This window comes from Syngnathus floridae, chromosome 3, assembly GCF_059516105.1.
Source record: "Syngnathus floridae isolate MCC-2025c chromosome 3, RoL_Sflo_1.0, whole genome shotgun sequence".
Lineage (NCBI taxonomy): Eukaryota > Metazoa > Chordata > Actinopteri > Syngnathiformes > Syngnathidae > Syngnathus > Syngnathus floridae.
In genome coordinates this window covers 4,164,624-4,179,560 of record NC_142415.1, presented here as the reverse complement: position 1 = coordinate 4,179,560, position 14,937 = coordinate 4,164,624, and the positions used below count along the sequence as shown (strand labels likewise).

Genomic DNA, 14,937 nt, shown 5'->3' with positions numbered 1-14,937 from the left:
TTTCCTCCGCGACCGCATGCTGACGTCATTTGACAGCACGTCGAATGTCCCTTTCAAATTGTTTTTCTCCATAAACTATGATACATTTACACTTGTCACTCCGCTACAATATCCTCACACAATTACGTTATTGGGGCGTGCGCTCTAACAAGACGATCGCGATAACATGACGTGCGCAACATGACGTGCGCAACATGTGATGTGCGACGGTAACGTGTCGCATCGATGGAACGTCAATTGACGCAACCCCGCTGTTAGAGATAGATCAAAACAGCAGCTGTTCTAGTATTAAGAACACCAGTGAGATGCAGGTATTGCATACTACATAAGAAAAATATTTACATATATTATTGCCCATTTCAGTGCCCCTTGGCGATCGGACAAAAAGTGTTCTCTATTAATCGCCCACCACCCTTGTTGGACATAAACCTTCTCTAATTGTCGCCCTGGGCGATAATTAGAACAAATACAGTATATTTCTTAAGGATCAGCTCCAAATTCCAATAACATGGCAAGTGATTAGTACTTTTTCAAAAGCTTCTGGACTCCAGTTAAATGTAAAGAAATGTGAATTAATACCACTTTAAAACCAATCTATCAGTTTATTACATGAGATACAGATTAAAAGAGAGATTAAATATTTAGGTGTCTTAGTCTCGAAAGACAAAATTGCTTCGGAAAAAATAACATAAAGGACAATATCGATAAGTGTAAGGCATCCCTGAATCGGTGGCTACAAAGGAATCTGTTAATATTTGGTAAAATTATGTTAACCAAAACTAACAGTTTATCCAGGTTAATATATCCAGCTTACTCCCTTGCCATCTTTCCTTAAATAACAAAAAATGTTAAGAGGCTATATTTTGATTTTATTTGGAGAAATAAATATCAAAACAGGACTTAAACAGACCCTAAGGGGAAGGGGGGAGGTAATGCTATAGATTTTGAGTTTATGAATGGTTTGTTGAAAACTAATTGGTTGAAACAATTCCTTAAAAATTTGCAATCAAATGGTTCCTCATACCCAATGTGGTCTTTGAAAAAAATAGGTTGAATCAGATTCCTTTCGAAATGTGATTATGATCCACAAAAGATTCCTTTACAATTATCAGACTTTCATCAACAAGTTCTGCTTTATTGGAGACTTATTTTCAAACATAATTTTCCATCTCACAACACACCGATTTGGACAATAGGTATATTTTGATACATAGAAATTCAGTTTTTATTTCTGAATTGTTCTCTAGAGGAGTAGGCTATGGGATGTATCTGACTTCATGGATAAGGAGGGAGGAATCTTGCATCATGCTGAATTTTGTGATAGATTTAGATTTCTTGTACTCAAAAAAGTACAAACAAATGGTGAAAACATTGTTTGGCATGCACAAACTCGGCCAATAAAGCTGATTCTGATATTTTATTTTGGTGTGAATTTGTACAAAGGTTTTGGCTTGACTTATAACAATGGGCTTGTTCAAAAGGGTTGCTCTTTGTGTCTCTTACTATCTCTGATGTTAAATATAGCTTTTTCATAATGGTAAATTAGATTTTTTTTTATTAACAATATTATTTTATTGGCCAAACAATACATACACAAATGTTGCTCCTTTAAAACAAGACCAAACTTTCTGCATTGGAAGAATGATCTGAAATCCTATAACAATTCGTTAAAACTTATTAAGATCAAGAATGCTGTAAAACTGTCCTCATTTATTGAAAGGCTGTCTCTGAGAAATTTGGCCTGGCTGTATATTCTTTGCATATAAGATGGAGTTGCCCTGAAATGTGTGTGTGTCTGTGTGTTTTTAAATACCTTTTTCATTTTAGTTTTTTTTTTGTGTGTGTGCTTTGGTTTGTTTGTTTTGTGTTTTGTGGTATTGGGGATATTTTTGTTTGGTTTTGTCGGCAAAAAAAAAAAAAAAAAAACCCTGAAGAAGAAGAAGAAGACGAAGAAGAAGAAGACAACGACGAAGAAGAACCAGTGTCGTTGACGAAATAGTTTAACAAGAAAATGGGAAGAAAAGTGACTCTTGCTACTTGCTCGTTGGATCAGTGGGCCTTGGACTTTGACGGCAACTTTGAGAGAATACTGAAAAGTAAGTAAGACCTCTTCAGATTCTGACGCATGGCTTGGCTTTTGTTGTACCTCTATCCCCGACGTTATCAATCATTACTGTGATCAAAAATAGGGAATACAACAATATTAACTGTGCCTAATTAATACATATCGTCCCCATGAACTGGCTTTTCAAATCCACATGTAGTCGTTACTGCAGTCAGTTCAGTAATCAGTCAGTTCACTGTCTCCTGTCTGCAGATTCGTCACAAGCTACATGGAAAATATTGAATTGCATAACTGTTCAACTTTTCAATAAACACGTGGAAAAAACGTCTCGTTTAATACTTCCGACTGGCTGAAAGAATTTGTAAACAGTAAAAAATAAGAGAGTAGCGCGTGAGATTTCAGTACGGTAATCCCTCGTCTATTGCGAATAATTAGTTCCAAGAGAAAATATACTGTTACAATTCCCACACAAGACTTTTATGAACCTTTATTGTGTTTTTAAACACTTTATTGTACTTTTCAACTCTTTTTTGTATTCTTAAACACTTTTGTAAACATTTTAAAGTCAAACATTCTACGCGTAAATATATTGTTACAATATCCACACAAGACATTTATGAACCCATATTGTATTTCTAAGCACCTAATTGTTTTTTTTAAACATTTTGTATTTCTAAAATATTTGTAAAACAAATTAAGGTCAAACTGACTAAGCAACATTCGTATTTATTTAAATAAAGGAGAAAAATAAATAAGAGTGAATATGTTGTTACAACAGCCACGCAAGATTTTTGTGAACCTTTTATGAAGTGTAAATGTGTCAGGCTCCTCTGCTCTTGCTGACGCGCCCAGTGCGAGGGTATCCACACAAGACTTGTATACTAACTCTAACCCAAACACTTTACTGTACTTTTAATACTTTATTGTGTTTTAAGTACTTTAAAGTGTAAACGTGTCACGGCTCTGCTCTTGCCGTGCTGGCCGGCTGATGCGCCCGTAGCCCAGCGCAACCGCATCCGCAAGACTTTTATAATTTTATTTTTAAACACTATTATATTTTTAAACATCTTTAGTGTAAACATCTCACGGCTCCCTCTGCTCTTGCCGTGCTTGCCGGTTGACGCGCCCCCGCGGCTCTTTATAATATATATATAAAGACTTTTATAATGATTTTGAAACACTTTGTTTTTTTTTTTTCTTGATTTTGTAAGCATCAGCACTTTTGTAATATATATATATATATATATATATATATATATATATATATATATATATATATATATATATATATATATATATATATATATATATATATATTAAAAAACAAAGAACAGAGCATAAAAAAGGGGGAAACAGTACAGAATATAATGCTTACAAAATCAAGAAAAAAAACAAAAAAAAAAACCCCAGTGTTTCAAATTTTGAAACACTTTTGCTCTGTCACAAGAATGCAACCAGCGCGGTGCAGTTGGGTGGTCGGTGGCGCGCTACGGTTGCGCGTTCGGCGGTGTGCTGCAGTTGTGCGATCGGACAAAAATGCCTTGTATTTTTAAACACGTCATTGTATCTTTAAACAGCTTTAAAAAGCTTGCTCTGTTCGTCTGCTTCGATGACGCACGCTTGCTGACCAGCTCGTCAGCCGTCATTCCAGGCCTCCTTGTCTCCTTTAAACTTTGTGTGAGCCCGTGCTGGTTGTCCTGTATCGTTAGTGTCAAAATGAAATGCAAATCAGAGATGCTGCTGATTCTGCTGACGGAACGAAGTGGAAGAGTGGACTGCGGGAGGCTGAGATAAAGCGTAGTTCGAACTGCTCTTACAATTCCAAGCCAATCAGCGCAAGGATCAACGTGTTGCCATTGGTCTCGCCTCTCGACCAGCCAATAGTGTGCTGTAAAGACACATGGGCAGACAAAGCTCCCCGCTCCAAGTGGTGCCGCGCAAAGCCTCCAAAGAAAGCAAGTGGGAGCAGTAAAGCCATCCTAAAACACAAAGACGCTCTCAAAGCAATGCGACAGTGAGCGCCCGGCGTGCTGCAGTTGCACAATCAGACCAAATTAAGCCCCCTTTGGAAAGTACATCAGGACTTTAAAAATATTTTCTAAATTTCAGCGACGGCTCTGTTACAAGAATGCGACCAGCGCGGTGCAGTTGGGTGGTCGGCGGCGCGCTACGGTTGCGCGTTCGGCGGTGTGCTGCAGTTGTGCGATCGGACAAAAATGCGCAAATGAAAAAATGCTTAAAAAGGTGTTTGTTTAGTCTTGGAACAGATTATTTTTTTTCCATTATTTGTAATGGTAAAACTAGATTCGGAATTTGAACGATTCACTTCTTGAACCGCCTTCTGGAACGGATTGTGGTCGAAAACGGGTTTGACTGTATTTCTTTTCATAATAACCTGCGATGCATCGAGACTGCAATAGGTGAAGCACGAAGTGGTGAGGGATTACTATAACAAGAAAAGCATCGACATCCCATACACCCACTGTTATGCCTAAGTGCGGCACATTCCGGTGTTGAGCCAAAGTAGTTACCCTCGTAAAAAATCGTATTTCCTGAGGTGGGAGCGCACACGCATCACGTGCCGTCCGTCAGATAGTACCACCTTGTTTTCAATAACAACACGAAGAACACTCGTTTGCGTTAGTCAAATTCCATTTTTAGAAACGGTTTATTTTATTTCTTTAAGCTCATTCGCGTTCTGCCATAGACCCGAGGTGCGTTCAATGACCAATCATACAGTCTGAACACTCATTCCATTCACCAAAAAGCAATGAGTACATAAGCACTTTGCAGGGAGTGCAAGTGTACATTCAGAAATGTATGAGCCTGATCATTAACCTCGACGTACAGGAGCTCCACCTTTCGGTGTACATTACATGTTACAAGAGGATATTACAGGGGACTTTATTCTTCATTGTGATTATCATTACTCAGCTTTTATTATTCCGTTATTGTCAAACTTATCTTTGTATTTATTAATGACAATGCATAATAATAAAATGCTGACATTACAGCAATGTAAGTGTTCAAAGCCACGCATGTTTGCATTCATGAGCAAAGTTTTGTGATGAAATCATTAATAATGAAAATGAATTTCAGTTCTGAAGACTCGTTTTGTCCCAAGCAAAATTACAGATGGTGGGGAAGAGGGCTAAAAATTGTAACAGGAGCTCTGTTAGAGTAAAGTAAAGTAATTCAACCTGTTAGAATAAGACCCACCTCTCAGCACAAAACGGTGAGCCCTGGACTGAAACTGACTTTTTCTCTGTGTTCTTGGAGGTCTTTTCAGCAAGTGTGGCAAATTTGAACAAGTTCCCCTGTTCCCAGGCAAATTTAGAGGGACGGTACAAATTCTAACAGCAGCGCCGTTAGGATACGTTCGCCCCCTCCCATTTCAAAATGGTGAGTCCTAGACATAAACTGACTTTTCCTCTGGCTTTTTGGGGTTGCTTTTCAATTGTTTGTGAAATTGTGTCAGTTATGCACTCTTTAGTTCAACATACTGAGCAAACATACCACTGTTGAATGCTCAATTGAAGTGTTTTTATGAAAACAGTGTTTTGCAAAAATCCTTCTAATGCATGCACAACCATTTACATCCTTGTTGACATTAAAATATAATTTACAATGTCACACAGTGGTAAAATAGCATTGCAGAACTTAACATACAATAACATAAGAACATACATGAAAATATAAATACTTTAAATGTTCTATTTAGAAATAAAAGTAAAACAAAATCTTCAACGAAGCTTCAACATGTCAGTGCTTATTGCCAGTGCATGCTGTACAAAAAAAGGCCTCTCGGTTGGAGGTTCCCCTACACACGACAATGAACCACCTGAAACTCTCATCACACTGAATCTGGTAAACAAAGAAACAAGCAGCATTTACAATATAGCACTGTCTGATACTTTTTTTCAAATATTACACGCTAATAAATCAAAAACATCAAAACGTTTGCTGCTGTTAACAACAGACGATAATTTTCAATAAATGTGTAACTTGCTGTTGACTAGCTTGGACCTTCCTCTGGAGCTCTTCACACGCATTCTCTATGCTGTCCCCAGCTGGGTATTTGGTTGCAAATGTCGCATGTTGTGTCTCAAAGTGGCGTTTAATATTGGACCGTTTCATTGATGCAATTTTGTCATTGCATATTCAAGATTCAAGAGTTTTTAATCGCCATGTTTGAGCGTGCCAAACAAGGAATTTGACTTCGGTACGTCACAGCCTCTGTTCAACATTTAGGTGACTAACAACACTCGGGACGTGTGAAAAAATGACAAATATTCTCAAACATCCCCTGATCTTAAACTCCCAGAAGGGCAAGGAAAACACAAAACTCCAACTAGGGAAAATGAGAAACCTTGAGAAGAGACCACAGATGGGAGGGTCCCTCTTCCAGGATGACAAGGCTGCAATGGATGCAGAGAAGAAACATACTACTAACAGTGTAGACAATTCAAAAAAGGTGTGGAGAGCAGGATGTTATTGCACAGCAATGACTCTGAGACTCTAGTATGAGGCACATAGCAGAGCCTCCTCTCTCCACAAATGTGATTTCTTCGGTCCACTCACTCTGAAATGTTGGGTAACTGTCATCTTTTTTTCTCTTTGTCATCAGCGAGGTAGGCACGTGGGGAATTGTGAAAAGCGAAGTCGTGGTCGAGCGTCGACTAACCAGCAGCAGGTGTGCATGATTTGGCCAGATTAGAGGGGTGTGGTCGTGGGTGTGTGACAGGAGTATTGTCCAATAAAAATCGCGCTTTTTTTGTCCGACCTGGCGTCACCCTTCTGTAAACCAAAGGGCAGTTGGGATTGGCTGATGATGCAACTGTGGATTTCAGCGGTAGAAAACAGATGGGATGGATTGCAAATATGATCGTATTTTATATTTTGAAAGCTAATTTAACATTTTGATTTCAGTAGGTCTATTTTTTTTTCTTTGATAATATAACAAAATTATTCATGACTTCAATGGAGGATATGCATGTGACGTCACAGTCCGGCCGACTGTTTGTTTGGGTGGCAAAAAGCGGCGGACGCTAATAGGGCCAAGGCTGGTACTGGAGCATTTGTTAGCATTTTATCGGTTGCAGATCGTGGTAGAGATGTTACGTAGGCAACTTAAACCATGGTGAAGAGTTGTTGTGCCATAGGGTGTGCCTATCGCTTCCCAAAAAGCAATACCAAGAAGTTATATCGGTTCCCTGCGGACCAGACCAGAAAGGATAGCTGGGTGGCGGCGCTTCGTAGGGCGGAACATGGCTACAACAGCTCCAAGCTTTGGAAGCCAACTATCCATTCTTACATCTGCTCAGATCACTTTGTGGGAAGTACGTAATTTAGTTTTACTGACGTCAACATTCATCTGTGACGTATACTGGATGTAGTGCTATAAGGTACACATCCACCATCAGAGGACGCTGGCATGAGTGCCTCTCATAACATTTGAAATGTACTCTTTTTATTCATTTTAATGTATGTGATGTTTGTTTTTTACCCTGTGGGCCAAGAGCCTGTAATACAGTTTATTATTATTGCTCGGATATTCTTTTTTTCTTCCTGCTACTCGGCCATAACCTAAGGAATGCATAATTACACAGCTTCATTACAGTATGTTTGTCCAATTGCTAGTTTCTAACAATTAGATTGTTCACATATCTACAATTATAATATATTATTATTATTATATTTTGTGCTGCCATGGCTGGCATCTTCTCCGTTTCGCTCCACTGGCTGTGACTCAACGGAATGGACATAACCACCAGTCAGGTAGCGATATCGTTGCAAACTCTTGTAGGCTCTGAGGTTTCCCATGGTATATGGACTTGAACAATCTATCAAATAGTTGTAAATGTCTGGATATGTTACTGGCGGAAAAGTCGCCTTATCAGAGGACCAAACGGTTGCTGTCCCAGCTCCTGCTACGCTTGAGCTGGTGGCGTTCTTACTTGGTTTCCACAGCGGATCAACACGAATGTTATATTTTTTCAACTTTTCAATGTATCTCTTGCGGCTTTCTTGGTTCAACTGGACAAAATAAACACTCACGACACCCACCCAGGCCGCCGTCCTCACGAGTCTAGTGGCAGCGGACGAGGCTTTTTGCCACCCAAACAATAATGGCCGCCCCGATCTGTGACGTCTGTGCATATCCATTGAAATGTCACATTTGTCCACGAGCCAAACGCAGTCACCAAGAGAGGCATATATGGCTCGCGAGCCATAGGTTCCCTACCCCCCTGTCTTATGCCTTTGCTGGGAAATCATTTTCTTTGTTTTGTAAGATGTTCTGCGAACTGGAAAAGAAAAGTCAGATGTTTACAGTGCCTAAAGAATGCTTTAAATGTTTGCCGTTTTGTACCTATATACTTTAGACAATTCTGCTGTCAGACAATAGTTTGTTTTAACGCTTTGTTGTATGAACTCTCAATTTGTTCTTTAATTTTGAGTAATGTTTGATCAGGTTTCTGCATAATTGGGTGATATGAGTTTGGTGAATCTAGTCTCTAAAGCAAATTCATACTTTCAATGCAAACAACACCACAACAGCTTCCATCTTGCTGCCGAGATGGGGGACAGTGCCACTGGTTCACCTTGAAAAATTGCAACCTTTCTTGCCCATTGATGCCCTAAAACAGTGGTCCCTAACCTTTTTAGCACCACGGACCGGATTACTATCAAATGATATATTTATGGACTGGTGTTTGATGACATCATGGTTTCTGCGAAGAATGCTCCTAAAAACAATTTTAGCAAATTGAATTCAAATGTCGAAAGCATCAATTAATCAAATAATCATTGATTGCACATTGTTTATGGCGTTCTCATTGCAAAAATTGTCCGTGTTTGAATTACAATCCCATTTTCGCAAAACAGACCAACCACAATCTTAAACGTCATTGTACTGTCTTTACAGCCAATCATATAGCAGAACAACAACGGAAGTGTATTACCACATAAACACCACCATCCCAACGAAGCCTTCAACACTGAGTTCCATGGGGAAATTTGGCATGCAAACACAACAGTATACCACAATATAAAGTAAATTTATTCTTTCTTGTGCAGCCCGGTACCAAATGAGCCACGGACCGGTACCGTTCAGCGGCCCGGGGGTTGGGGTCCACTGGCCAAAACATAAAAGCTCATAAGAAATTATCAATGCAAATTTCAAGTTTTATGGGTCAATTTAATCACCACATACATTTTTATTTACAACAACAAAAACCTAGTCAATTTTCAAATGAAAGCGTACATCTTCAGTTACATGTTGAATTCTCAATACTACCGTAATTTCCAGACTATAAGCCGCGACTTTTTTCCAAAATTTTGGACCCTGCGATTTATAGTCAGGTGCGGCTTATATAAGATTTTTTTCGTGATTTTTGTGATGACTTGATCACTTTTATTCTTAACACTATTATATACAGTAAAAGCTACAAAACAAACTGACAAATAACTCGTTTTCAAATCAGACGAGTAAAAACTGGTCAAATATTTTTAAAAAAAGATATTATTAAAAGTGAAGACAATTTACAATTCTAGTAATGACACACGAATTTGATGCACAATTTGTCTTCGCGGACCACATAGAATGATGTGGCGGGCCGTATCTGACCCCCGGGCCTTGAGTTTGACACCTGTGCTCTAAACCCTTTCTCTTACTCTGCCATGTCACACATTACACAAAGCAGTGGCGATGTTTGGACCATCTGCATTGTATTAAAAGTCAAAGTCAAAAGTCAAAGTCAAAGTCAGCTTTATTGTCAATTTCTTCACATGCCAAAGACACACAAAGAAACCAACATTTCGTTCCCCGCTATCCCACGGTGACAGGACATGGCACACAATAGACAATCAAGTAAAATAAAACCCAATCAATCAGCATTTAAATTCAATTCTTCTGACATTTTGCTCACCAAAAACAAGTTGTAATGAATGTGAACTTTTAATGCATTTTATTCAGAAGGTTACTTTGAACCTTAAACGGCGGCGCGGCGTACTTATGTATTTTTACGGCCTCCGGCCTCCAGGGGGCGCTCTAGCAGGAAGCAAGAGCGAGACAGGCGAAGAAGAGATAATGCGCCGAAGAAGACGCGCTATTTTGTGTTTACATTTCGCGCATCACGCGGAACGCGATCAAGATGGACATTACTGAAAGGACGCCTTTATACACAAACTGTCTTCATGGGAGACAAAATAAATGCATATGATGCCGCTTTTAAGCCAAAGGCAGTCGATGTTGATGACATTATCTTGTCTACTCTGGAGCGTACTTATGGATTTTTACGGCCTCCGGTCTCCAGGGGGCGCTCTAGCAGGAAGCAAGAGCGAGACAGAAGAAGAAGAGATAATGCGCCGAAAAAGACGTGCTAGGTTGTTATTTGATCGTCTCGCACATCATCATGTCTTTGCTCACACAAAGACAGGAAGCTTTTATACACAAACCGTCGTTATGAGGGACAAAAGAAATGCATATGATGCCGCTTTTAAGCTATACGTGTCGCTCGCTAGTTTAATGTAATTTAGCGCTTCGTGCATGAATAAGATTAGCATGAACAGACCCTCTTCACACTCGAAGAAATGCATAAAAGCGACGACGAAAGAGAGACTGAGAAAGTGTGAGGCGAAGGATATCTAACGCTATTCCAATCGGACACTAAGGAGGAAGACTTCGCTGGTTTCAGTGCACAGGAGGAAGATGAAGACGGCTCTTTTTTTACTTTTACTGGTATGTTTTTTTAACAAGCCCTGTTAGTGCTGTGCTACCGTGTTGCTGCTGTGTTGCTGCTGTGTTACCTCCGCGTCTCAGTGCCTTTGCTGTGTTACTTCCGTGTTGCTGCGGTATTACTGCCGCGTCACAGGCAGTGTTTCGAAAGAAATGTTAAGGTATGTTATTAAAGCTTTAAAAGAACTTTCTGTGTCCAGTCTTTCTTTGCTAATAACTCGCGTGCACACTTCTACGTTGCTGCGGTACTACTGCTGCGTCACAGGCAATGTTTAGAAAGACATGTTCAAGTATTTTATCAAAACGTTAAAAAGGTTTTCCATGTACTGTCTTTCCTTGTAAAAAACTCGTGTGCACGTGCGCCTTATAGTCCGGTGCGGTTTATGTAAGAAAAAAACTGAAATATCCCTGAATTTTAGCTGGTGCGGTTTATAATCCGGTGCAGTTTATACTCCGGCAATTACGGTACTCTGAATTTTACAAGCTGTGCTTGATTCCAAGCTTTTTTTAACATGCTTTTTTAGACTATCCTGGCATGATTGCATATTTTACATATTTTACAAATAGTGCTCATTAAAAATGCCAACAATGACCCTGTATCACTGGGTTCATCTAAAAAGGAATGAAAAAAAACATAAAAAATTATATGTCTACAAATCATTACAATGAAATGTGTAAAGAAAAAAAAGAAATCCTTAATGTTAATTGAGTTTTTGCTTGAGGCTAAATAATACTTTATTCAAAATTTATGTAATCATTAAAAAAGTTAAAAAAATTAAAGTCCCAATGATCGTCACACACACATCTGGGTGTGGTGAAATTTGTCCTCATTATTTGACCCATCCCCGTGTGATTTTGATCCATCCCCTGGGGGAAAGGGGAGCAGTGAGCAGCAGCGGTGCTGCGCCCAGGAATCATTTGGTGATCTAACCCCCCAATTCCAACACTTAATGCTGAGTGCCAAGCAGGGAGGCAATGGGTCCCATTTTTATAGTCTTTGGTATGACCCGGCCAGGGTTTGAACCCACAACATTCCAGTCTCAGGGCGGACACTCTACCACTAGGCCACTGAACTGGTATGGTACTGTACTGTACATTTTAAATTTTAACTGATCATTTTTTAGTCCCGTTGCCCAAAAACAACACATCATTCAACAATGCAAATGGTAAGGTGTTAGGGACATAATTCAGGATTACCATTCACATATGAAATATATGTATATATAATATATGTAAACATATGAAAGAAAGAAAATCACACACCACAGTAAAAACCTCTCACAAAAGTGAAACGCTTACGTATATACACACAACTGAAATGTTGTGTTTTTGCACACACAGCTGCAATGCTTCTACACACACCAGTGAAATGTTCTCACACACACAACTGAAATGCTTTCACAACCACCATTGAATGTCGTGTTCTCACGAACACAACTGAAATGCATTACACACAATAATAGAATGCACCTAGCCTTGATGTCTATTCATATGCAAATGAGATAGGGGTAATAAAATTTTATGACCTTTTCAGGATTTGTTATGGTATCATAAATCACCCCCTTTTGGATTGGGGAGGGGTTGGGGGCGTCAAGATGGCGCTAGTCGTGACGGCGGCATCTTTGGCTGTCGCCATTTTGGTTTGCTGGCGCCATTTTTAGATGTGGACATGTATGGGCATGTATTTTTGTGAATCAAAACAGGTGCAGCATCTGAGCTAGCTTTGCTATCAGCCAGTACGTGTGGGGTGAAGGGGGGAGTTTTGTTGAGAAAAAAATGGGGAGGGGTGTTTGTGTCAGTATGGGGGGTCATGAGAGTCGGCATTATTGGTGCCAAAGATATCTGAAAGAAAGATATCTGAAAGAAAGAAATAAAGAAAGAAAGAAAGAAAGAAAGAGACTGGAGGAGATAGTCAGGGTGTTGTCGCATCTAATTTGACATACAATAGTTTAGGGGATCAAGGAGATAGTCAGGGTTTGTTGCATCTAATTTGACATACAATAGTTTAGGGGATCAAGGGGGGGGTTGTTGAGAAAAGGACATCTAAAGGAGAAGAAATCATTTGAAGGAGACTGGAGGTCAGCATGGTGCCAAAGTTATCAGAATCGGTATGCGGGCAAAGTTAGGGGTCGTTTAATATTGGAGGGAGACAGATGAAGGCCTCTGAAGGGCTTTTATTTTATATGTCAAAGCATATGGCGTATGTTACAAAGTGCTTAGTTTTTAATCAGGATATGTTTTAAACTTAGCTGAGTAAGTTTAAAAACATGTCCTGATTAAAAACACGTGATACACAAAGGTGTGGTTTGAGAGAGGGGCTGGACCTGTTGTTGGTATATTACGCTGCTATATCGTGCTGCTAGTCCACAGAAAAGCGCTAAGCTAAAAGTGTGATGCTAAACTGCAAACCTGAAGCTCAAATCATGATAGCAGAAACGCCGGTCAATATCCATCTTTGCCGTAAAGGCCCCGATGCTTGTTAGACGCAATGTATCTAAAGCGTATGCAACAGCCTCCTACAGAAAAACTTGAGCAGTGTTGGCATCTCACACCGGAGACTCTGGGGATTTAATTTTTTTTACGAGATTGGTGAGTTGTCTTTCTTTATAAGAATTCAAGAGGGCTCTGGATCAAACAACAACTATGAGCAGACCGGCGCGTATGGTTCGTTGAACTCAAATGACTGGGGTGATTTAAATCAACTCCTGCCTGAGGTTTTGACCGAGTTCGTCAATGGATACGGATTAGAGGGGGAGCTGAATGTAACTTGGATTTCCAGAATTACAGCCAGCGGAAGATGTTTTTCCCGGCTTAAAGTTTCTCCTCAAACTGTTGATAGGACAGAAGATGGAGAGGTAATCGACGTCATGTATCTAACGCTAGAAATGTTTAATAGTGAATGTGGAGTTTTCCAAACAATACTGAATATATCACTGGCCGAGTGGTATGAACGAATGCAAGCATTTGGTGAGAGTATTACGGGACTCTTCCTATCGAGCCGTGTCTGGACAAACGTCGGAGCAAAACGTAAACTGACTTTAGATTATCCATCCATCCATCCATCTTCTTCCGCTTATCCGGGGTCGGGTCGCGGGGGCAGCAGCTTTAGGAGGGACTCCCAGACTTCCCTCTCCCCAGCCACTTCATCCAGCTCATCCCGGGGGATCCCAAGGCGTTCCCAGGCCAACTAAGAGACATAGTCTCTCCAGCGCGTCCTGGGTCGTCCCCGGGGTCTCCTACCGGTGGGACATGCCCGGAACACCTCCCCAGGGAGGCGTCCAGGAGGCATCCTGATAAGATGCCCGAGCCACCTCATCTGGCTCCTCTCAACGTGGAGGAGTAGCGACTCTACTCCGAGTCTCTCCCGGATGACCGAGCTTCTCACCCTATCTCTAAGGGAGAGCCCGGACATCCTGCGGAGAAAACTCATTTCGGCCGCTTGTATCCGAGATCTCGTTCTTTCGGTCACGACCCATAGCTCGTGACCATAGGTGAGGGTAAGAGCGTAAATCGACCGGTAAATTGAGAGCTTTGCCTTTTGGCTCAGCTCTCTCTTCACCACAACGGACCGGTACAGGGTCCGCATTACTGCCGACGCTGCACCGATCCGCCTGTCGATCTCACGCTCCATCCTCCCCTCACTGGTGAACAAGACTCCAAGATACTTGAACTCCTCCACTTGGGGCAGGATCTCATCCCCGATCCGGAGAGGGCATTCCACCCTTTTCCGATCGAGGACCATGGACTCGGATTTGGAGGTGCTGACCCTCATCCCGACCGCTTCACACTCGGCTGCGAATCGTTCCAGCGAGAGCTGGAGATCACGGCCTGAAGAAGCCAACAGCACCACGTCATCTGCAAAAAGCAGAGACGTGATGCTGAGGTCCCCAAACCGGACCCCCTAAACGCCTCGGCTGCGCCTAGAAATTCTGTCCATAAAAATTATGAACAGAATCGGTGACAAAGGGCAGCCTTGGCGGAGTCCAACCCTCACTCGGAACGAATCCGTCTTACTGCCGGAAATGCGGACCAGACTCTGGCATCGGTGATACAGGGACCGAACCGCCCTTATCAGTTGGCTCGGCACCCCGTACTCCCGAAGCACCCTCCACAGAACCTTCCGAGGGACACGGTC

General features: G+C 41.0%; 1 protein-coding gene across 6 annotated transcripts in view; it reads left to right on the top strand.

Moving 5' to 3' along the window:
- The first annotated feature begins 1,937 nt into the window (after positions 1 to 1,937).
- Positions 1,938 to 14,937, top strand: part of nadsyn1 (NAD synthetase 1) — a 120,466-nt gene continuing 107,466 nt past the window's right edge. For 2 of the 6 annotated variants that reach the window (XM_088370103.1, XM_088370098.1), the window contains exons 1-2: positions 1,940 to 2,096; positions 5,345 to 5,467. In XM_088370103.1, the coding sequence (XP_088226229.1) occupies positions 2,012 to 2,096; positions 5,345 to 5,467 (208 nt within the window). In that variant the 5' untranslated portion in view covers positions 1,940 to 2,011. Of the gene's footprint in view, positions 2,097 to 5,344; positions 5,468 to 14,937 lie in introns of all 6 variants that reach the window. The other 4 variants (XM_088370099.1, XM_088370097.1, XM_088370101.1 and 1 more) reach the window with 3 other exon arrangements.